This window comes from Anopheles merus, chromosome 3L (assembly GCF_017562075.2).
Source record: "Anopheles merus strain MAF chromosome 3L, AmerM5.1, whole genome shotgun sequence".
NCBI lineage: Eukaryota > Metazoa > Arthropoda > Insecta > Diptera > Culicidae > Anopheles > Anopheles merus.
This window is the reverse complement of record NC_054085.1, coordinates 19514044-19533511: the sequence shown is the minus strand read 5'-3', so window position 1 is coordinate 19533511 and position 19468 is coordinate 19514044. Positions and strand designations below refer to the sequence as shown.

The 19468-nt window shown below is 44.1% G+C and overlaps 3 protein-coding genes across 11 annotated transcripts in view; 2 read left to right on the top strand and 1 right to left on the bottom strand.

Annotated features, from left to right (window-relative positions):
• Window positions 1-1186: 1186 nt before the first annotated feature.
• Window positions 1187-19468, top strand: part of LOC121598507 (cytochrome b5 reductase 4) — a 58475-nt gene continuing 40193 nt past the window's right edge. The window contains exons 1-2 of one of the 5 annotated variants that reach the window (XM_041925463.1): window positions 1187-1397; window positions 11854-11991. In XM_041925463.1, coding sequence (XP_041781397.1) covers window positions 11862-11991 — 130 coding nt within the window. In that variant the 5' untranslated portion in view covers window positions 1187-1397; window positions 11854-11861. Of the gene's footprint in view, window positions 1398-11853; window positions 11992-12701; window positions 13095-16043; window positions 16855-19468 lie in introns of those variants that run through there. The other 4 variants (XM_041925464.1, XM_041925459.1, XM_041925461.1 and 1 more) reach the window with 4 other exon arrangements.
• LOC121598515 (sentrin-specific protease 8) lies at window positions 1435-2852 on the top strand. Its single transcript, XM_041925482.1, has one exon. It carries the CDS (start codon window positions 1701-1703, stop codon window positions 2352-2354), a length of 654 nt encoding a protein of 217 aa, XP_041781416.1. The 5' UTR covers window positions 1435-1700; the 3' UTR covers window positions 2355-2852.
• On the bottom strand, window positions 3156-10298 carry LOC121598508 (fatty-acid amide hydrolase 2-A). 5 transcript variants are annotated; one of them, XM_041925468.1, is made up of 6 exons: window positions 10098-10298; window positions 5071-5415; window positions 4773-4992; window positions 4562-4694; window positions 4217-4476; window positions 3156-3996 (listed from the first exon to the last, which is right to left on the bottom strand). In XM_041925468.1, exons 2-6 carry the CDS (start codon window positions 5386-5388, stop codon window positions 3209-3211), a joined length of 1719 nt encoding a protein of 572 aa, XP_041781402.1. In that variant the 5' UTR covers window positions 5389-5415; window positions 10098-10298; the 3' UTR covers window positions 3156-3208. The 5 variants fall into 5 exon arrangements, with proteins under 5 accessions (XP_041781402.1, XP_041781401.1, XP_041781404.1 ...); XM_041925467.1 differs by having other exon boundaries at window positions 10133-10298; XM_041925470.1 differs by lacking the exon at window positions 10098-10298 and adding an exon at window positions 10046-10066.

The window sequence follows — 19468 nt, the reverse complement described above, 5'->3', positions numbered from 1 at the left end:
TTCACTCACTGCTAGTGAAACGCAAGTGTTGTAAATGCTTACGCAACTAATGCTCTACTTCGGGTAATACTAATGGACTCTACTTCGGGTAATACAGATGGGAGAGTATTGTGAATTGTTTACTCTACATTCAAGCACGAAGATATCATGTAACAAGAACATCAAGAACCTGCCATATTTGTCCTTGTATTTTTTAATCTAAACATTTGTTCATTCTGTTGGATCTGACTTCAAAAACACATTAGTTATTCTTATACCTGAAATAAAATTATGCTGCGAAAGACGTTTCTCAGAGTTCTGATCTCTAAAATAGCGATTAAACATTTGGTATTTACAGCAGAGGGTCATTGACATAGTACAAACCAGCTATAAGATCGTCGTACAGTTCCTCGTTTTATCGGCTCCTTCATTGTCTTCCAACACATATAGGACAAAAAATCATTCTGAACATCCTCCTCTCGAACGTGGCCAAGAAGGATTCGTAAGAGAACGTATCATTAGGAAGATGTTTTATTTTCCTTTGTTATAGTGAATCAAAAAGAATCCTCAAGTCCATTTTTTTTTGAACGAGGAAGTTTTATATGCGAAAAGGTACATTCATTTATAAAAATCTAAAGACAATTTGCAGAATAACTAGCTTTAAAAATGAAAAAAACAACTTCTGCAATAAGACTTATTACAGTTACGCCATCACATATTTAATATGAATAATCTTTAAAACGAAAATTGTTACTCAGACATGGCGTTTGCGCTGTATTTAGGTACAGATGATTTAAAAAAAAATAAAAAAAATATAAAAAAATAAAGGAAAATATTGTCTACGAGAAAATGCCTATGAAGTTTCATGAATATAAGTAACTACATACGCTAGTTGTATAAATACATTAAAAAAACTTATTGAATGTCCTACAAAAATGATTATAGTACAAGAAAACTGGAGATATCAGAACAAAATCAGTTACATCTTCCACATGCCATTCAACCGTTTTAGAAAATTCAAATAATTTCAAATATTTAACGAAAAGCTTCTACCACAAAGATATTAAAATAGGGGATTTTGAGTGGTTTTTTTAACACCACTCCTTTTTTATTCAGTGGATTAGTATTTAATTGAAATTCTTCGTTAAAAATTACACTTTTCAAACATTCGTTAAAAACAAACCCGCCTTACCTGTCATTTCGTGTGTCCCTCGCGGCGCACACTGTTCAAAACAGCACGGGCATTGATTTGATGAAAACACATTCGCAATTCTTATCCGTTTTCTACGCGCTCTTTTCGCGTACTCATGTGCATTGCGTGCGTTTGCTAACGTGTGTCGCGAGTGAAATATTCGTGCGTGTACAACCGTAGTGTTTAGTGTTATCAATTATCGAAAGTTTCCCTCAGTAAAAACGGGGTAAGTGTTTTGCACAATTTTACGTAAAAATATTTTTCCTCCCTGCCGATGCGAACTGTCACACGCACTGTGCCGATTGTTATGACATCGTCGTCGTGGGGTGTTTGTTTTGATCTGTTTTGGAACACCGCCAAGTGTCAGGAGGTGAAGAAAAATTTCGCACCATATTCGTAACAAATTGTGTGGCCAAACGGGCCTCTGCTTCCTGCCGGGACCTGCTACCGTGACCTGTGCCTGTAGGCTGTGGAATAGAAACAGATACTCGCTCGCTCCTGCTCTATTTACCCCGACGCCGACACAGAGATGTCTTCCCACCACCGGCACGATGAAGTGGCGCTCAGCTACCACGAGTCCTGCCTGCGCCTGTCGGACGTCGATCTGCTCAAGGGCCCGTACTGGCTGAACGATCAGATCATCTCCTTCTACTTCGAGTACCTGGAGAAGCACATCTTTGAGAACGAGCACGACCTGCTGTTCGTCAGCCCGGAGGTGACCCAGTGCATCCGGATGGTGGCGCAGGACGAGGTGGGCATATTTCTCGAGCCGCTGCGGGCCCAGCAGCGGGCGTTTGTGTTTTTCGCGCTGAACGACAACCAGGCGGCGGACCGGGCCGGCGGTTCCCACTGGAGTTTGCTGGTGTTTTCCCGCCCGGAGCAAGCGTTCTACCACTTTGACTCGTCGCGCAACGCGAACGCGGAGTACGCGCGCCAGCTGGTGGCGGTGCTGAAGCGCGCCCTGCACTGTCCGGATGCGCTGCTACGCACCGGCGACTGTTTGCAGCAGAGCAACGGGTACGACTGCGGTGTGCACGTGCTGTGCACGGTCGATGCGGTCGCGCAGCAGATACGCAAGAGCGGCCGGATCGAGGGGGTTCGCAGTGCCCGGTACGATGTGATACGGTCGAAGCGGGAGGAGCTGCTCGGCATCATTTTAACGTTGGGCGGCAGAATTAAGTAACCGAAAATCGGCATTTTCGCCAATCGGTCTTATGATGTTACCGGTGCAGTAAAAAGGCTGTTTCTTCTCGTGTTTAGGGCTGAAAGAGATTTATAGCGCGATTGGTTGGCCGCTTTGTTTTCCATTGCACAACGTTTGGCTGTAGCGTGTTAGGGGATTTTTTATGTGCACGATAATCTTAACAACCAGTAAAGGGGAAGCGTTTTTGAAGGGCACATTTTAATTTTAAAAATTTGTTTCCTATTCAAGCGTAGCGCGTATGAATATTTAAATTATTTATTTCAACCACTGATCTGCTGCATAGCGTGGCGCAAAGCGTTTACTATAGCGCCCGTATAGTTTTCTACAATAAAAAAATATAAAAAAAATCCAAATATTTTCCCAATATGCTCTCTGTTTTGTAAAACGTTTTATGAACGATGCTTTTGAGTTTCTACGCTCTAAAAACTAATTTAAATATTATAATTTTCTTTGCAAAATATACAACCACACCATGGTCCACCCAATAGGCGAGTGCTTTTTTTCAATTTGTAGAATTTATTTTCATCCCATACGGTAAAACATTTCCTTGCGGTAATAGATCAATCCAAAAAACAGACAAAATCACGTCCCTCTGCCCGAAAATAACGCACTGTCTCTGTACCCTTCTTATATTCTTGTTCGTTTTAATTGGAACAACCAACGTGTTTTGTTTGCTCGAGCAAGCAAAACCCAGTCGGCAGCACCCGCGCGCACGTGTGCCGTGTCGTCGTGCTTGCGGGCTTTGCACATCCAGTCCCGTGTTGTTTATTTTGTTTTTTGTTGTTTGTTTAAATTGCAATAGATTTCCTTAAGTATGTAAAGAAATACACAGTCTACGCTTTCACCTCCGGTGCAACCCACCCGCCGAAGGCACGTTCCAGTTCGCAGGCGACCGCCAGACACAGCCGGTCCTGGTTGACGCCCGCCACCACCTGAAGCCCCACCGGCAGTCCCTCGCGGCCCAGCCCGAGCGGTACGGCCGTGGCCGGCAGCCCCAGCACGTTAATGATGGCGGTGTAGCTAAAGTTAAGCGCCCGGATCAGCGGCTCGTTGTGGTACGGCGCTACTGTCGGGTGGGTCGGATAGATGAACACCCCATTCTCGCCGAGCATGTCGCGGAACTCGCTCACCAGCTCCTGCTTCTGCTGCACGTAGTGGTGGTACTCGGCCGAGCCGTACTTAACCCCTCCCCGCTCGGTCAGCGCGGTCAGTATGCCGATCAGCGTGTGGTTCGACATGCGCAGCGGCCACTTGGCCAGCTCGAGCCAGGGATTGATGGCGCCCTCGAGATTGACGAGCTGCGAGTCGAAGCCCACCTTCGAGGGCGTTTTCATGTTCGCCAGCCACATCGGGGCCGACTTGCGCAGCTTGTCCAGGTACACCTTCTTCACCTCCGCCTTGACCGTCGCGCGGAAGTGTGCCATCACCTTCTCCATCGCGTCGCGTATGTCCAGATCGACGGGCGAGACCAGGTGGGCGCCACCGTCGTTGATTTGGTAGAAGAACTTCACCTGCTTCAGATCGACCGGCTCGTCCAGCCGCAGCTTCGGTGCGTTCTCGTCCGCAATGATGCGCAGCATCGGTTTCAAGTCGGTTGCGTAGCGACACATTGGACCGATGCCTGGGAAAAAAGGGAAGGGAAATTATCAATTTACGCATCGTCATTCCGTCGTGATTGAATCGTCATCGCCCACCCCTCTTTTTGCTTATCTTTACACCGATATAGTGTCGTTAAACCTACAGCTGAGTGCACTTCAGCACCAACCCAGCGGGCTGTAAACGACCTTTGATGCTTTGGGGTCGACTGAATAAAACGGGCAATGTAATATATCTTATCGTACCTAGGAAAGAGTTTTGCTCCTCCGACAGCGCCACCGGGTACTGGCCCTCGTTCGACACGACGAACTTGGTCGGCTTATGGCCAAAGATACCGTTGAAGAAGGCGGGCATGCGTATCGAACCACCGATGTCGGACCCGAGCCCGAACGGAGAAGCGGCCGCCGCCTGTATGCATCCCTCGCCACCGCTCGATCCACCGACGATACGATTCGCATCGTAAGGGTTTCGCGAGCGGCCGTGAATGGTGTTGACGCTTTCCCACCTGTCGCACGAAAAAAAAGAAACAAAGCCAGAGTTAAAGAAGTCGTCCGTTTCAAGGCTCAATGTTTTCGAAAGCCACTACGCACCACATGCAACACTCGGACACGTTCGTGAGGGCAAAGGGTATGGCACCGGCCCGCCGCATCAGCTCCATTGCCCGCGCGTCCTTGTCGCCGCGTATGTTCCGCCGGTTCCAGATGCCGGACGTGTGCAGCAGACCTGTGGCAAAATGGGGTTTGAGAGAGTTAATTTCCCTGCGTCACTGCGACCCACTCTGTGTGGTGGTTTCTCCGGTACCTTCCACCCGTATGCAGTCCTTGGTCGAGATCGGTACGCCGAGGAACGGTTTTTCGCGCTCCAGCTGCTCGACGGTCATCGTGCCGGAAGCGATCAGCTTGTCTGCCCGCTCGGCATCCTTCAGGGCCGCCTCGAACCGCTCGTCCACGACACAGTTGAGCAGCGGGTTCACCTCCCGGCACCGGTCAATGAAGGCTTGCGTTACTTCCACGCTTGTAAGCTGCGGTGGAGAGGTTAAAAGGTAATTAGTCTCAGCGGGCACTTGGTGGCGAAGCTTCGCTTAACTCTCCCCATTTACCTTGCGTGTGCGAATTTTGGTCGCGAGCGAGGTGGCCGACTCCATCAGTATGAGGTTGGTGATCGGTGGCATCCGCTTGCCGTGCTCGCCGTAGATCGTGCGCGATAACCATCGGACGAGCAGGACGAGAAACTTGTGCCCCACGTTGATGACCGTTTTCAGCAGCGAGCGGGCCTTGCGCCGCTCCAGCAGGTTCTGTTTCGTCTGCGCGTCCATCCTTTTGGCGTGGCTCGGCGTTGCACTACCGGCTCCGCATGCGCCCAGCGTGCGAAGGAAGTTCTTGGCCTTGTGCTTTAGCTTGTCGGCCTCCCCTCTCATAGGTGGGTCGGTTGTCGTTGTGGGTTGCTGAAAAACGGGGAAGCAAAATTGCGTTAAACACGTCAGTGCGTAAAGCTTTTAAGTAACTCAATTCGGAATGGGAATGCTCGATGGATTAAATTTGGTGAAACCTGCACGAATCTCTTACCAACGAAAAAAGAATAATTTCTTAGGCAACAAGTTGCTCTCTGCACGTCTTCCAACGCAAACCGAAGCGAAACAATCACTTCAAGCAGCCGATTGGCCCTTCCACACTGTGACCGAATGTCTTTCGGTCACATTCACTTACTCTCTCTCTCTCTTTCGCGGGGGCTAATAATAGCAGCCAAGCGATTGCAACGACACAATTAACCGCCAGCATCGGCAGTTTGCGAACTGCAAGAGGAAAGAGAGTGTGTGTACCACCACCGCCCGGTTTGTCCACTGGAAAAGTGGCACAGGACCGATACCGTCGCTCTGTTCGTGCATCGTCAAAGCGGAACATCAACTTCCCATACACCAACACACACACTACTTCTTGGTGTCGGTGGTTGGGTAAAATGGGGAAGAAAAGTGTAAATATAAAGAGTCTCGACCCTAAAGTCGCCCAGTCGCTGGCGAGTGAATGCCAGTTTTGCCTTTGTCTGGCTGTCCTACCAACACGAGCACAATCTGACTTCCATCCGTGTGCGTGGAAAAGTGTGTTGCTCATGTTACCATCCCTTTCGGCGTGGTGCGTTTCGATATGCATTCAATTCAACGGGAATGTATGCAATTTTATGTGATGATCTCTGCATTTGGCGATGTCTGTGCAAAATGTGGAACTACACTGGTTGCTTTTACCATTCACTTTCAACTTGGAACATATGATCTGCTACATTGCTCTTCCGTCCGTACAGGGTGTTTCTAAATCTTGTTTCCGTCCAGAGTTCTTCATTTATGCTAGCTATCAATTCCACAAGTTGCTACACAAGTAATTCTTGAATTTTGAATGCTGAACAATTTCAAATTGAGTGTGCAAATTTGGAACAATTATGTTATAAATGTACACCGTAAATTATTTTGTAAAATATTGCAGTTCATTCTAGTCTTTCTGTTTGTTGTTCGTCAAAATAATACATTGGCTCAAGCGATTGCTGATACAGTTCTATCGGATGACATCGTTAATTATAATGATTTATTAATTGGCTCATCAGCCACCATATGCGTAATTGCTATTACCGGTAATTACTTTAGGAACATCGATGGTTCATTTATGATCAAAAGGGCTAATGGTGTACCCAATTTTACCTTATTGTTTGTCCAAATGTATACCCATCATGAGCAGTACGGGTCACCGACCTTTACATATTACATATAAATGAAGGAAACAGGAATTTTGAAGACTGTGTATAATGCTCTTTTACACACTGTGCAAGAATAAGAGTCACACGAAAACGAGGGCGAAAAGGCAAAAACTAACGAAAATTCTGCCCACATTTAGCTGCAAGACTGTCTTGTGGGCATGGTCCTTGAACAATCCAACGATGTCCTAACAATCAATCTCATATATGTTTAACATTTTAACCGTTTGGTTATCAACATTATTTGATTCTGATACGAATAATAAGATCACACCTGAAAAATGAATTCTGGATTACATTCAACTTAACCAAAACATTTCGAGTAACATAACGAAATCACATCTAAATTTATAATTCATGCAATGCATCTATACAATCAATTGATTGTGATTCTGAGTAATCTTCAGACATTTTTTTTGCGTTATTAAGCAATTACAAGGTTTTCTGGGGTTCTCATAGTTAGTTGTGGGACATTTTCATGGCTCTTTCTTAAGTGAGATGAATTGAAATCTATGGCACCCTTTTTGGAAATTCCTGAAAATTCTAGGATCATTGAAAATTCCTCTTGGATTTATCCAAAAAGGATACTATAGAGTCCAATTCCCAACAAAGTTGATTTCCCGTAAGTTAGAATCAATAAAATGTTGCACAACTGTAAGAACCCCAGAAAACCCCTGTTATAGATATTCATGGCACAAACACCCATCTCCTTAAAGCCAAATATTACCACGCACAGTTAAAAAAATAACAAATAAGTTCATCCTACGTCGACCAAAGTTCAAACGAAACACCCTTTAGCACCGTTTATCGCGAATGATGTCACCGCGTTCGTTTCAGCAACGTGGAAGAAAGGTGCGTTTACTTTGCAAAGCCGGCAACAAACAAACTCGTGTATCTCCCAGGGTAAGAAAATAGGGGCACAAAATAAGGCAGCATTTTTTGCGGTTTATTCCATCCCTCTTCTCTGCTTCGCTACATTGCGCAATGGGATCCCTTGTCCCCGCATCTCCATGCAAAACAACCACTTTCACCATGTGGTGCGGTGCGATTGTCGTCGTGAGCGAAGGCCGAATGATAAATATTGCAAATAAAGTGATACTGGGTCCACTTATCAGTAATACGATGGGAAAGAGCTTTATGTTTCAGTTGTATCTGCAAAGAAGCGTTATGAAATTCTGTTACCCATTTCTGACTCGCAAACTATTCATAATCTATCATCGCTCAATCATAAAAACTGCAAGACGCTATAATTAACCACTTGTTTCCCGGTACGAGCAATCATTTAGCTTGTCGTGCTCAATTGCACGGCCAGCTGGAGGAAGCTTCTGGTTCGCTCCACGTACTGTTCGACGGCGTAAGAAGACACACACCAGTGTGTGATATTCTAACACAGCGCCAAACCGCGCTATGTATCAGAGTACGTCCACATCATCTAATGCCGGGCACGGTTTGTTGCATTCGTATGGCAGCGCGCGCGATAAGTAAACCGACTCGCAGGTTTTTATTAGATAGCAGATAGCACTAGGCGACTATTTCCCGCTTATCGCCCGCTCGGTTAGGAAGCAGAACAAGTCACCCCATCGCTCATATGCCGTTGCTCGGTGGGTGGCGGTGTGGTGCTTGCACACGCCATGTTTATCTCTGCATCAAAGGGGGACACACTTACACTTCCATCGATCGACTGCGGTGAACGAAGCACGAGCAATGTGGGACAATATTTTCTAGCGGATTGGGTGTAGCAGCAACCCTTTCATCAACCCGAATGGTTTGCGGCATGAATGAATTATGCAAAGAAAATATGGACCCCCGTACGAAACCGGTTCGACCACTCGGTTCGATTGATTGTGTATTAATAAGAGAGTAACTGGGCCAGTGTCTTCGCCCATTCCAACCCGACGACCGCGCGTTGTGTTTGTGTTTGAAACGCTTCGTGACTTCCTACTTCCTGTTTATCTAATTCCCCACCTCGAGGGCGCATGGCGACTCGGACATTGGCAGCAGCTAATCTCTCCCTCGGTTGTCTTCTACTGTTTCATACATTTTACTTCGCTTCCACAGCTCCCACACTTTTACCCACTGTCTCCCGGTCGTCTCGGTCCTCTTCTCCAGTTCGTAATGACGATCGGTTACATCACCAACGGTTCTGGAGGAGCTTTTATCGAATGCTATCGAAAAACGCTCACTAAACCAGCGCGCGAAACCTTGAACCTTTGCCTACATTCTCTCCCCTACCCTTTATCAAGGGCTTCTCTTGTCGCCCGCCCGTGGTGGGGAGAGGTGCGCTTTAATGCTTCAAACGTCGACACCACGGGGCACGACGCGGCTATCTCATCGAAGCAACAGCAGCAGCAGCAGCAGCAGCAGCTCGCATAAATTATCAAGTCCGGTTCAAGGTTTCTGCACCTCAAGGTCATCATCGTCGGCGTTTCGGTGGATCCGCCTTTTTTGCGCCCTCTTCTGGGCGAGAGCTTCGTCGCGCTCGTTTGGCCGTTTTGAATCTGGCCAGTGTTCCACGCGTCGCTCGCAATATCTCGTACACGAACACACATGACACATGACGAGGGAGGAGGCGGGAGGGTGCGAATTATGTATGAGGGTCAGAAGAAGAAGCAACAAGTAGCTCCCCGGCAGAACGCGCACGGTCGTTGTGTAGGCAGCTGATTCGCTCTTGCACAGCCTGCTGCCGCTCTCCACTCAAGCATCTCGGCGATGTCGCTGGCGCCGCTGGCCGTGTGTGACGGACCGGGAGCGGGTGTGGTGCCTGTCTACCCCACCGGTCGGCCGCATGATTGTTTTAACCGGTTTTTCGCACAACCGTAACACAGTGCCGGTTGTTACGGGCAGAAATTTGCTGACGATGAATTGTCCCGATTATGTGTGCAGTGACGACATCGTCCGGGTTATGACTAACCAGCCGTGTGTGTGTCTGTATGCTGCTTGTCGGTCTGTACTGTGTGCCTGTTCTGTTCACCGACGACACGCGGACCTGACAAGTGCTTGAGTCCATCCAGCTGGCTTCGTCGTTACAACATTGCCTACCGTGTCCCCTTGTTTAAGTTATGAAATCGTTTCACTCACACACACACACAGAAAGCATTTAACGCCCGCGCGCGCTCTTGAGCAATCGATCGACCACTACTTTCTTGCCATCGTTTCTGGAATGTTATCGAGCCCTTAGTTGTAATACACAATTTGTGCGTGGCCATCGCTAATCGCATCCAAAACAAAACAATAAACTATTTATAAAACCGCACCACAGACGCAAACCTTGAGCGAATTATGATGATGATGATGATGATGATGAAGATGATGATGAAGGTGATGATGATAACCACATTATATGCCGCTCTGACGCATTCGGTCGCACTTAACGCCCTATACAGTCACCGTTTTGTTAGTCACTGCTGGTTCACTACACTAACCTTCACCCCAAAACGGCTACTATTGTTGTTTGCCGTTATCAGGCCGGACCTGGTGCGAGTTTCAAGCTGCAAGCTCACTGTGTACGGGTTGCTTGTGACGATCGACCGTCCGCGCCAAGTTGCGTTTGCCTTTTGTTTGCGAGCCGAACGACGGCTGTCAAATGGCCGTGCGCAGGGCGACCGCGGATGACATTCACACCGAGGGAATGGTACGGTGCAGGGTTCGTGTGGCTTAATTTACGCGTTTGGATTGATGCAATTTATTTTTCTTAATTTTATTATTTTACTATTTTTTACGGTATAGATTATTTTCCCATTTTTATGAGCTCCATGACTCCAAACGAAAGCTCCATAGCGTCACTGGTTTGCTCAATAGATGGCGTATAAGAACTCATCATTATATTGCTGTCCCTATCAAGCAATGTGTTTCGCCTTGCTTCTAATCATTCTAATACAACCATGACCTATGTAGCCTTCTCACTTTCCAAGCAAAAATCCTATAAGAATGGTCGTGTGGTCAGATACGTGTGTATCAAAATCATCGACCATTACTCAAATCTCATTTGCTTCAGTTTATGATGGTTTACATTGGTTCACAGAACACATTTAGTGATCGTTTAGTGACATTGTGAGAAGTGGACATTGTGGTGTGTTGGTGGTTTAAACTATGTTTAGCTAAAATCAATCCATAAGCTATACATTTAAATTCTTTAACAAAAAAGACTGGCCATCATTGCCTATGTGTCAAATCACTTGCTCGATTTTTTATTATTTCATCTAATGTTTTAACGGCTTTATTGGAATTTGCAATGTATCGTTTATCGACCGATAATTAATTATATTATAACATCATTTGGAACAACATGCATGCGGATTTACATGCCTTAACAAAATTGTAATGTTAAAAAACGGATACAACAAAAAATAGAAGTGAAGAAATTCATAAAAATTTTTTCTTTAGCATTACCGACATCGTCAATAATGCTATTGTTAAATAATAGCCTAACAAGTATAATTTCAGCTTAAATTAAGTATCCCTTGCATTTACTAGTAGCGAGCCCTGTATACCCGGCATGAAATTGTCAAAACCAAAATAACAACAATTCACAGTGTTCCGCACATGGTCAAAACTTGCGTGCAAGAATTGTATGGAACGAGTGTTTATAAATATTAAAATCAGTTCTTTAGTTTATTATTCAATTCAAAGCAATCATTGTAACCATATAAATGCTCAGAAAATACGAACTATTGGTGAGCTAGCTACAAATTATTGCAGTATTAAAAAGTTGCGAACGATACGAACGAATACACCGAGCATGTAAAAACACAAAAGTAGGGAAGCTTCTACTATTGACTAGAATGTACGACTTTTGCAAAATTATTTTTTTGTAGTTTTTTTTATTACACTATTAAACCAAACAAAAACAGTAAAAGTACTCGGATTTTATGTATAAGAAACAACAAAAAATACGGGACTTGGTATTTATATATATTTTATAATAAAATTTCTCTAAAACAAAGGCTTTTGCACAAGATTTTTGTTTATCTAACTTCACTATATCAGCTGTTGCGAATCATGTTAAACCGTTATAACCGTACAAATAATTTCAAAGCGTTGCACATCAATACTTTTTTATAAAGATAAAGATAACCAAATTTTTGATTAAAAATAAATTAGATTAAGGATATGTTAAACCATTTCTTCTCGTTTTTGTTTGCAGTTAAAACCATGGAAAACGCTGACAAGCTGCAGCTTCCCAATCTTAACAAAGAAGTTAAGCATGTAACAACATCCCCGATGCGGTCACCAGTCAACCAATCGTTGCTGCTACCCAAACAGTCCTCCGGATCAGCTACAGGTAGGTGCAGCAACTGATTGCACAAACAAAACTGTGTCAATAAGCAAACGAAATCCCATCCACCACGAGCTGCACGATGAGTGCCGCTCTAGTAACCCACCGCAATTAGGAGGTGGTTTTTGTATCTTCTAACAAAACCTGCTGTTCTTGACGTACTTCAAATAAGTTACAAAGCGAATACTTGAAAAAAGTACAACAAAACAAACCCTCTCACACAAATCTAGCTTTGATCTTATCATTCGCCACCTGATCCCACATTGGACAAAAGGTGCAACCGTACGAAAAAACAAACCCCATTGATGATGCTTGTTATGTGTGTGATGCATTCACTTCTTGCGGCCTACGGAAACATTTCCCTCTCCACTTGGGGTGAATGGGTGGGAAAGGGGAATGAATATTTCATCAGACCGGGCAGTGAAAATCGAAACTTTCCCATCCATCCATCCCGCCGGTCCTCGTCCATGGCCACTTTCGCACTCGCATGACGCACGGGAAAGCTTTTCATTGATAAAACCTTCAAAACGTGTCTGGGGTATTGAGAGCACGAGCATGGAGAGAACGCTTTTCCGACAAACAGAGAGAGAAAAAGCGCGAGAGTCACAGAGAGCGAGAGAAAGCTTCCCGCAGAAGACGACAAGTGCAAGCAGTGAAGCTTATTCTCTCTCTCAGCAGCTGTAACACGCCGCGCTAACAGTGCTATGAAGGAAAATTTTGCCACCAGCGTTTTCAGTTTTTCTCACGACGGACGGTCGACATGATGCATCACAGTTCGCGGAGAAGCATCAGCCCGTCGGTGTTTGGAAACTCGGTTCGATCGAATATTCGGTGTACGGTGGTGTGGTGATGGTAATGGTGCCGTTTGTTCACTTGCCGTACTTACAACAAACCTCGTACTCGTTCCATTGCGTAGCAACTTAATCCTCCAAAACCCCAGCAATGTAAAAGCGCTTCAAACGGCACACCGAACGGCAGCGCTTGGCCGCGATACGTGTTGTGTAAAATTCACGTCCGCTCGCTCGCTTGCAGTGTTTGTATGCGTCTCACCCTGTCGGAGGGGGCAGAGAAAAAAAAACCCCGCCGGAACGTTGTACGGCAGTGTGTGAGTGAGTTGTGTTGTTTACGTCCCCAAAAAGCACCGAAAAACGCTGCCCGGCGGCCCGTACACGACACGCGAACGTAACTTCGATCCGCGTTTTAGTGTGCCGCTGCTGTTTGTTTTATCGGTGTCGGTTATTCGGTGCCTTTTGGTTTGCGCTTTTCTGGTCGTCAAACGGGGAAAATTACGTAGAAAAACCCGGAACACTGCTCGAATTTCCCAAGCGGCCAGAGAGCGGATTGAAGTGTTGTACCGGGAAGCACTTACCGGCGCAAGGGGGAACGCCAACGTCAAGCAATGTCAAGTGTTGGGATAATTGAATTTCTACGTACTCTCTGGGTCGGGTTACGTTTAACAGAGCCAAACGTCGTTAGTGCAGCGAGCTTGCATCGCGTATCCGTGTTTTTGGTGGCGTGTTTTCTAGTGCACTTTACCGTTTTGTAAGTCTCTCGTTTTATGAGGGATAAGTATCGTGTTTCGGAACTTTGAACGAGTTTTTTTGGCAGTGTTGGCAAAACGATTCAACCGGAAAGTTTGTGTAACAACTTTTAGTCCTTATTTGCAGTGAATTCTTACGTGACAATGAATGTGACAAATTGTATCATACCAAGATTTCAAATTATTATTAAAAAATAGAATTTATTATTAGAATAATGGTTTGATGCTATTGGATAACGTTATGATAATCGAATTGGATATTACTCTTTTAATTTCAATGAAACGTTTGCAGTATTGTTTGAACTTCTATTGCTTAAAAAAAGCGCTGCAAATGCTTTCAACAGTAACTTGTAACGAGGACCAACAAAATCAATGAAGTCGTTCTTCTCTCAATGCATTCAATTGCAACCCAAAAGCGATCAATTTTCCGCTCAACGACGATTGGAAATTAGTTAATCGAGTTCGTGTCTGTCAACATTTAGGCACCGATCAGGACAGCCTTTGCACCATGCCGGGGTCAGTTTTCCATAAGTGTGTGTATGTCAACATTGGTCGTCTGCTCCGTGTGCTCCACAAAACTCGGGCGACTCATGCTCATCAAACATGTCCTCGGGCAAAATGGGCCCGTCCGCTACACAGTCTGCCATTCCACCGCACCGAACCATATCCCGAAATTCGCATTTCGTGCACGCCGCACAGCGAAATCACGCTCGCAAATCCCACCGAGAGTGCTAAAGGGTTTTTCACTGCTCTGGGCAGCTGGGACGGACGCGGGAAACCGACCGAGGGAATTCAAATCTCAGCCGGTCGGATGATTGATTGGGTTGGAATTGAATTGCAAAACGGCATGAAATCTCGTTTCCGTGTGTTGGCGCTCGGTATGGGCAAACAGGCAATGAAAATGCTACAGGAAATGCTGGCACCATTTCCGTTCGATTCCGTTAGTTTGATTAGTGTCTAAATTTATAACTGATCAAGCGGGACAAAGCGACCGAAAGATGACCAAGGATGAGGAATCTAAGGCTTTTTATCATATCTAATGGATGAATTGAAAAAAAAACATTAGTTTAGAAAGTTAGATTGTAAAGGGAGAGTATAAATAGTGTTATTTGACCAATCTAAATTTAGTTCTTTTTCCATAGACGCACAGTGGTCTACAGGCGGACTTGGGGGTTAATTTTATATTTTGATTTCGTCTTACCTTCATAATTTTAACTTAAACCAGGATAGTTTTATAGTATATATTTCAAATTTCAAAGAATTTCACTAATATTCTCAACAGTTGTCGTACTTCGAACAAGGACCACATCCGTTTTTAACCCGAATTGTTTGACATACATAGGGTTTTCCAAGTCATTTTCGAATGTGCACAACATTATAATACCGGTATTTACCGCATGTCAAGATGTTTTTCAACAGCTGTCACTTATTGTATTAACATCATTATAAAATTTCAGTTCTTATACATGATTTTCAACACATCATAAAGAACTGTCAAACACAATTTAGCTAGAGACGTGTTGAGACGATCATGTGGAAGAACTGAAAATTATTGTGTTGCAAATACAGCATTTGACAGCTGTTGGAAATCACCTTGGAGGCGGTAAATAATGAAGTTAACATTCAAAAAATGACCCGCTGAAAAAACCATGACAGCAGCTCGTTGGAGTGTTGAAAATCTTCTTCTTTTTTCTTCTCTGGCTCAACAACCGATGCCGGTCAAGGCCTGCCAACCCACTTGTGGGGTTGGCTTTCAGTGACTTATTGATTTCCCCCCATAGCAGGATAGTCAGTCCTACGTATGGCGGCACGGTCTATTTGGGGCTTGAACCCATGACGGGCATGTTGTTAAGTCGTACGAGTTGACGACTGTACCATGAGACCGGCTAAAATCAACCGGTTGAAAATCATGCTGAAGAAATTAAAAACTATTATGATGGAAAAGAAATGTCAGATTGCTGTGGAATAACATTTTGATTGTGGTGAATAGCAATGGTTACATTCGAAACTGACTTGGCAAACCCTTTAACTCTGCTATATAATTTCCATCATAATAATATTTAATTTCTTCAGCATGATTTTCAACACGTTTCAATAAGGATTTAGTTTGACAGTTCTTTGTGATGTGTGGAAAATCTTGTTATTGAAACATTGTTGTGTTGCAAATACAACATTTGACAGCTGTTGAAAAACATCTTGGAGGTGGTGAACATTAATTTGCACATTCAAAAGTGAATTGAAAAACTTTGTAAAGATAGTCTAATTGACAAAACACTAATAAAAAATTGCAATGTCTGTCCATTGCTCTGGGTTAAATCACAGTGATACGTTTCGCTTCGTAAATTCCAGTCCTTACTTCGTATGTTTAGTACAACTTATTTTAGCTTAGTAGATTAGTATTGTTTTTAGTACTACTCGTAAACTGCTTTAAAACTACTCGAAATCTGCTCGATTTTTTTTTTTAAATAAATGTGTCTACAAATCTCTTACACTCTTTGCTTACATTTGCTGAATGTAGCTACCTGTAGTACTTTAACCATAGTGGCCTTGAACACTGTCTGCGGCTGCGACAAGTGGGGGTAGTGTCAAGTGATAAAAATACAAATCAAACCCTTTCGCGAAGCGGGAACGTTGATTTGGGTGTAAAATGGTATGGTACCGCGAACAAAACATAGCTTTCACCGGTGCCACACGACGTGCCCACTGAGCGAGAATCGAATCGTACACCACGGGGTAGCAGTGCAGCGCCGGGCCGGAAATGTGTAACGAATCTGAAGCGTCCGTCGCGTTTGAAAATCGATCGAACCGTTAACCGCTTTGCCTAGTAGTCAGCCGCCAGCATCATCAGCATACCGGACGCGCACCAACGATGATCGGCACCGTGTCAGTAACGACGGGTAAAACGCTCGCGTATCGCTGACACTTTGTCACCCTTGGGTTGTGAAAATTTCTTCTTTTCCTACACACCCTCGTCCGGCGCTATATCCCCCAAACCGTGTGCAATCGGGCGGACGCGAATCAGATGATGAGTTTGTGCGGCTGGCTGAAAACCTTCAAGCGCAAGGGGAAAAATGCTGTCGGTGCCGATGAGGACGCTGGTGGCAGGACGGGGTGTGATGTGGACGAAACGCGCGAAGAAACTGGCGAAGCTGACGAACCGGGGCCAACGAATGGCAAACGCAGTGGGGGTTGGGGTCGGAAAATTAAAAGTGTCACTAAACTGGTGACTGGCGAGCGGCGGGAGGAAGCTGCGCCGAAGGGAAAGGATGCGAATTTGGACGAAAATGAACCCGCCGGCGATGATGGCCCGGTCGAATGTGATGATGAAGGTAGGTGAATGGTGATTTGTTTGGATATCGTAGAGAAGTCGAAACGAGTAGGCGAAGGTCAGCTAGAGTGTGCATGATTGAGGCGTGTTTTCTTCTCCTAATATTCGTGATCCTGATGAGTGATGGATCCTACTAGCTGTGTTTGAAGTGGTGGAATTATTTCGATTATGTAATTTATCTCTAACCCTTTTTTTAGGATTTGATGTTGAAATTTTAAAAAATAACACAAAGGAGCATGTATTACAGATCCATAGAAATACAAAAGAACGTTGTTGCTTGTTTTTTTTATCATAAGTTACGCCATACGATCTGTGATCGCATTTGAGGGAGGATCTTTGCTGTATATTGGTATACAATTTAATAATTAATCATTTATGATGATTGTTTTGAAGGGCTTCGTAAAGCTCGTTACTGTTGATATCTTTAACTGATATTTAAATTTTACAATTAGCCAGAATCCGCAAACGCCATGGCCACTGGTTCAAATACGATTTTTGCTAACTCAATTTAATAATAGTCAAAATTATTCACCGTGCAGTTAACATTAGTAAAACCTCGTGAATGTTTCTGAATTTTATTGACGCTTTAATTTGGGCTCTAACTCTCCAATAATTGTTTCTAAGGCACCAATGTTTGCCTGCAAGACATTAATTGTTGTGTTGTGTTGTGTTTCAAAATTATTCGATTGATGTTAAGCATTTAAAAATATAATTGAACGAATTATTGAAATTGTTTAGCCAAATATGGACATTTTAATGTAATGTAAAAAGGTGAGATGTATTCTGAGATGTTTACAATGTCTAGAAAATTTATTTAATTTGATTAGTTTTCACAGGAAAAAACTACCAAATTACTTGGTTTTTGTAGCGCTTATATGATGTAAAATTACAATTATCAAAATTCTGCTCAATTCCTTGTAAAGTTGTCATGATTCTTACAGGGTTTCCCACGATTTATTGGTCGGTTCCCATCAATTGTTGGTGGGTTCTCATATTTTTTGGTGCGTTCCCACGATTTTTTGGCCGTTTCCCATAATTTTTAGGTTCAATTGTATTGATATACAATCGGAAAATACCAATAAACTATGGGAACGAACCAAAAATCTATGGGATACGAAAAAAAAAATCGTAGGAACGAATAAAAATTGTGGGAATCATGGGAACTGACCAATAAAACGTGGGAAGCCCTGTATAATTGTAAAAAATAACTGTTCACTTGCATACAAAAATAGATGCGTTAGAGTAAATAATTGACGCCTGTTGACACTTGGAATTTAAGTGAAATTAATTTAATAAAAACAATATTTTAGGAAACACATATTGCGCTGATGAAGGCTCGAAATTACATTTTTCAAACTGAAAACGTAAAACATGCTGAAACTGAGTTTTCATCAGCTACTAGGCGTCTCCACCATTTGTGTTTTCCTATTGAAAATTAAACGAAGTGGTAATTTCTTCAAATCATAGTATGTGATCATACCGCGTGCTTACCAGTAAATGGAATCAGAAATGAAAATCTTTGACTGTTAGTTGTATCGACCTACGTGATAATGCCGGCATATTTGCCTAAGGCTTTCGCGATTTATTAAGTTAGATGCAACCACGAAACCGCAAAAAAAGAAATAAAGATACTTACTATAACGATTTTCTCTATTCTATTTGATCTATTTGAATATTGAATTTATTTATTCAATTTAAACTATTTATAATGAATGTTACATATATCCATTTTATTTGTCTGCTTATTTAATGTGAAAAAAAAATGGTTTTAAATTTTCCTGGCACACCTGATGATACATGACGAACAAATATATTACGCTGCATATTGACTCGTCTCAGCTTTATCAACTACAGCTTCTACACCTACGATGTGTAGGTGCTGTTTACATCCGCACCGAAGCACGCTCGAAAGCGCCTCTCGTGCCCACAACATGCGTTAACCTTTCGACCGGAAACGTGATGAATAACTTAAACCTTTCGCTACTGTCCCAACATTGACCTTAGCAAACAACCAACCTTACCCAAGCCAACACACAACACACCATCCTGCACAGCTTCCAGCGTGTACTCGGCTCTCCCTCTCCAACACATTCGTGTTTGAGTACATGTGTGTATGGTTGTACCCTGGGCTGGGCTCACGTTGTGTTCCCTTTTAATGTGCCCTGTTGAAATGAACTCGTGCAGTGGCATCAGCATCACCATCACCATCCAAAAGTGTCTAATATACCTCCTATCAATAACCGTCGGGTCCCGTCGTGTGTCTTCGTAAAGGCACCGTCAAAGTATTGCAACCACCACCGCGCCCTCATTTCCACCAGCCTAATGGGTCATGGTGCGCTGTAACGGCAGGCTAATAACGAACCTTGTGCAGCATTCCCATTCACCACGGAAGGTTAAGCAGGGTGCGCCCCATATGATTAGCAAAGAACGCCAATGCTCGTGCCTGCTCGCACAGCGTAACACCATCCCCTTGGGCGGGCCGTGCATGACATGCATGCATGTATGGGGGCATAATAGTAGAAGATAGTGCCGCCTGGCGAGCTTTATGAGAGTCTGCTCGGTTGTTGGTGTATTGATTATTTTGCATGCCTGTGCTGTGGCTGGGTTGCGCTGAG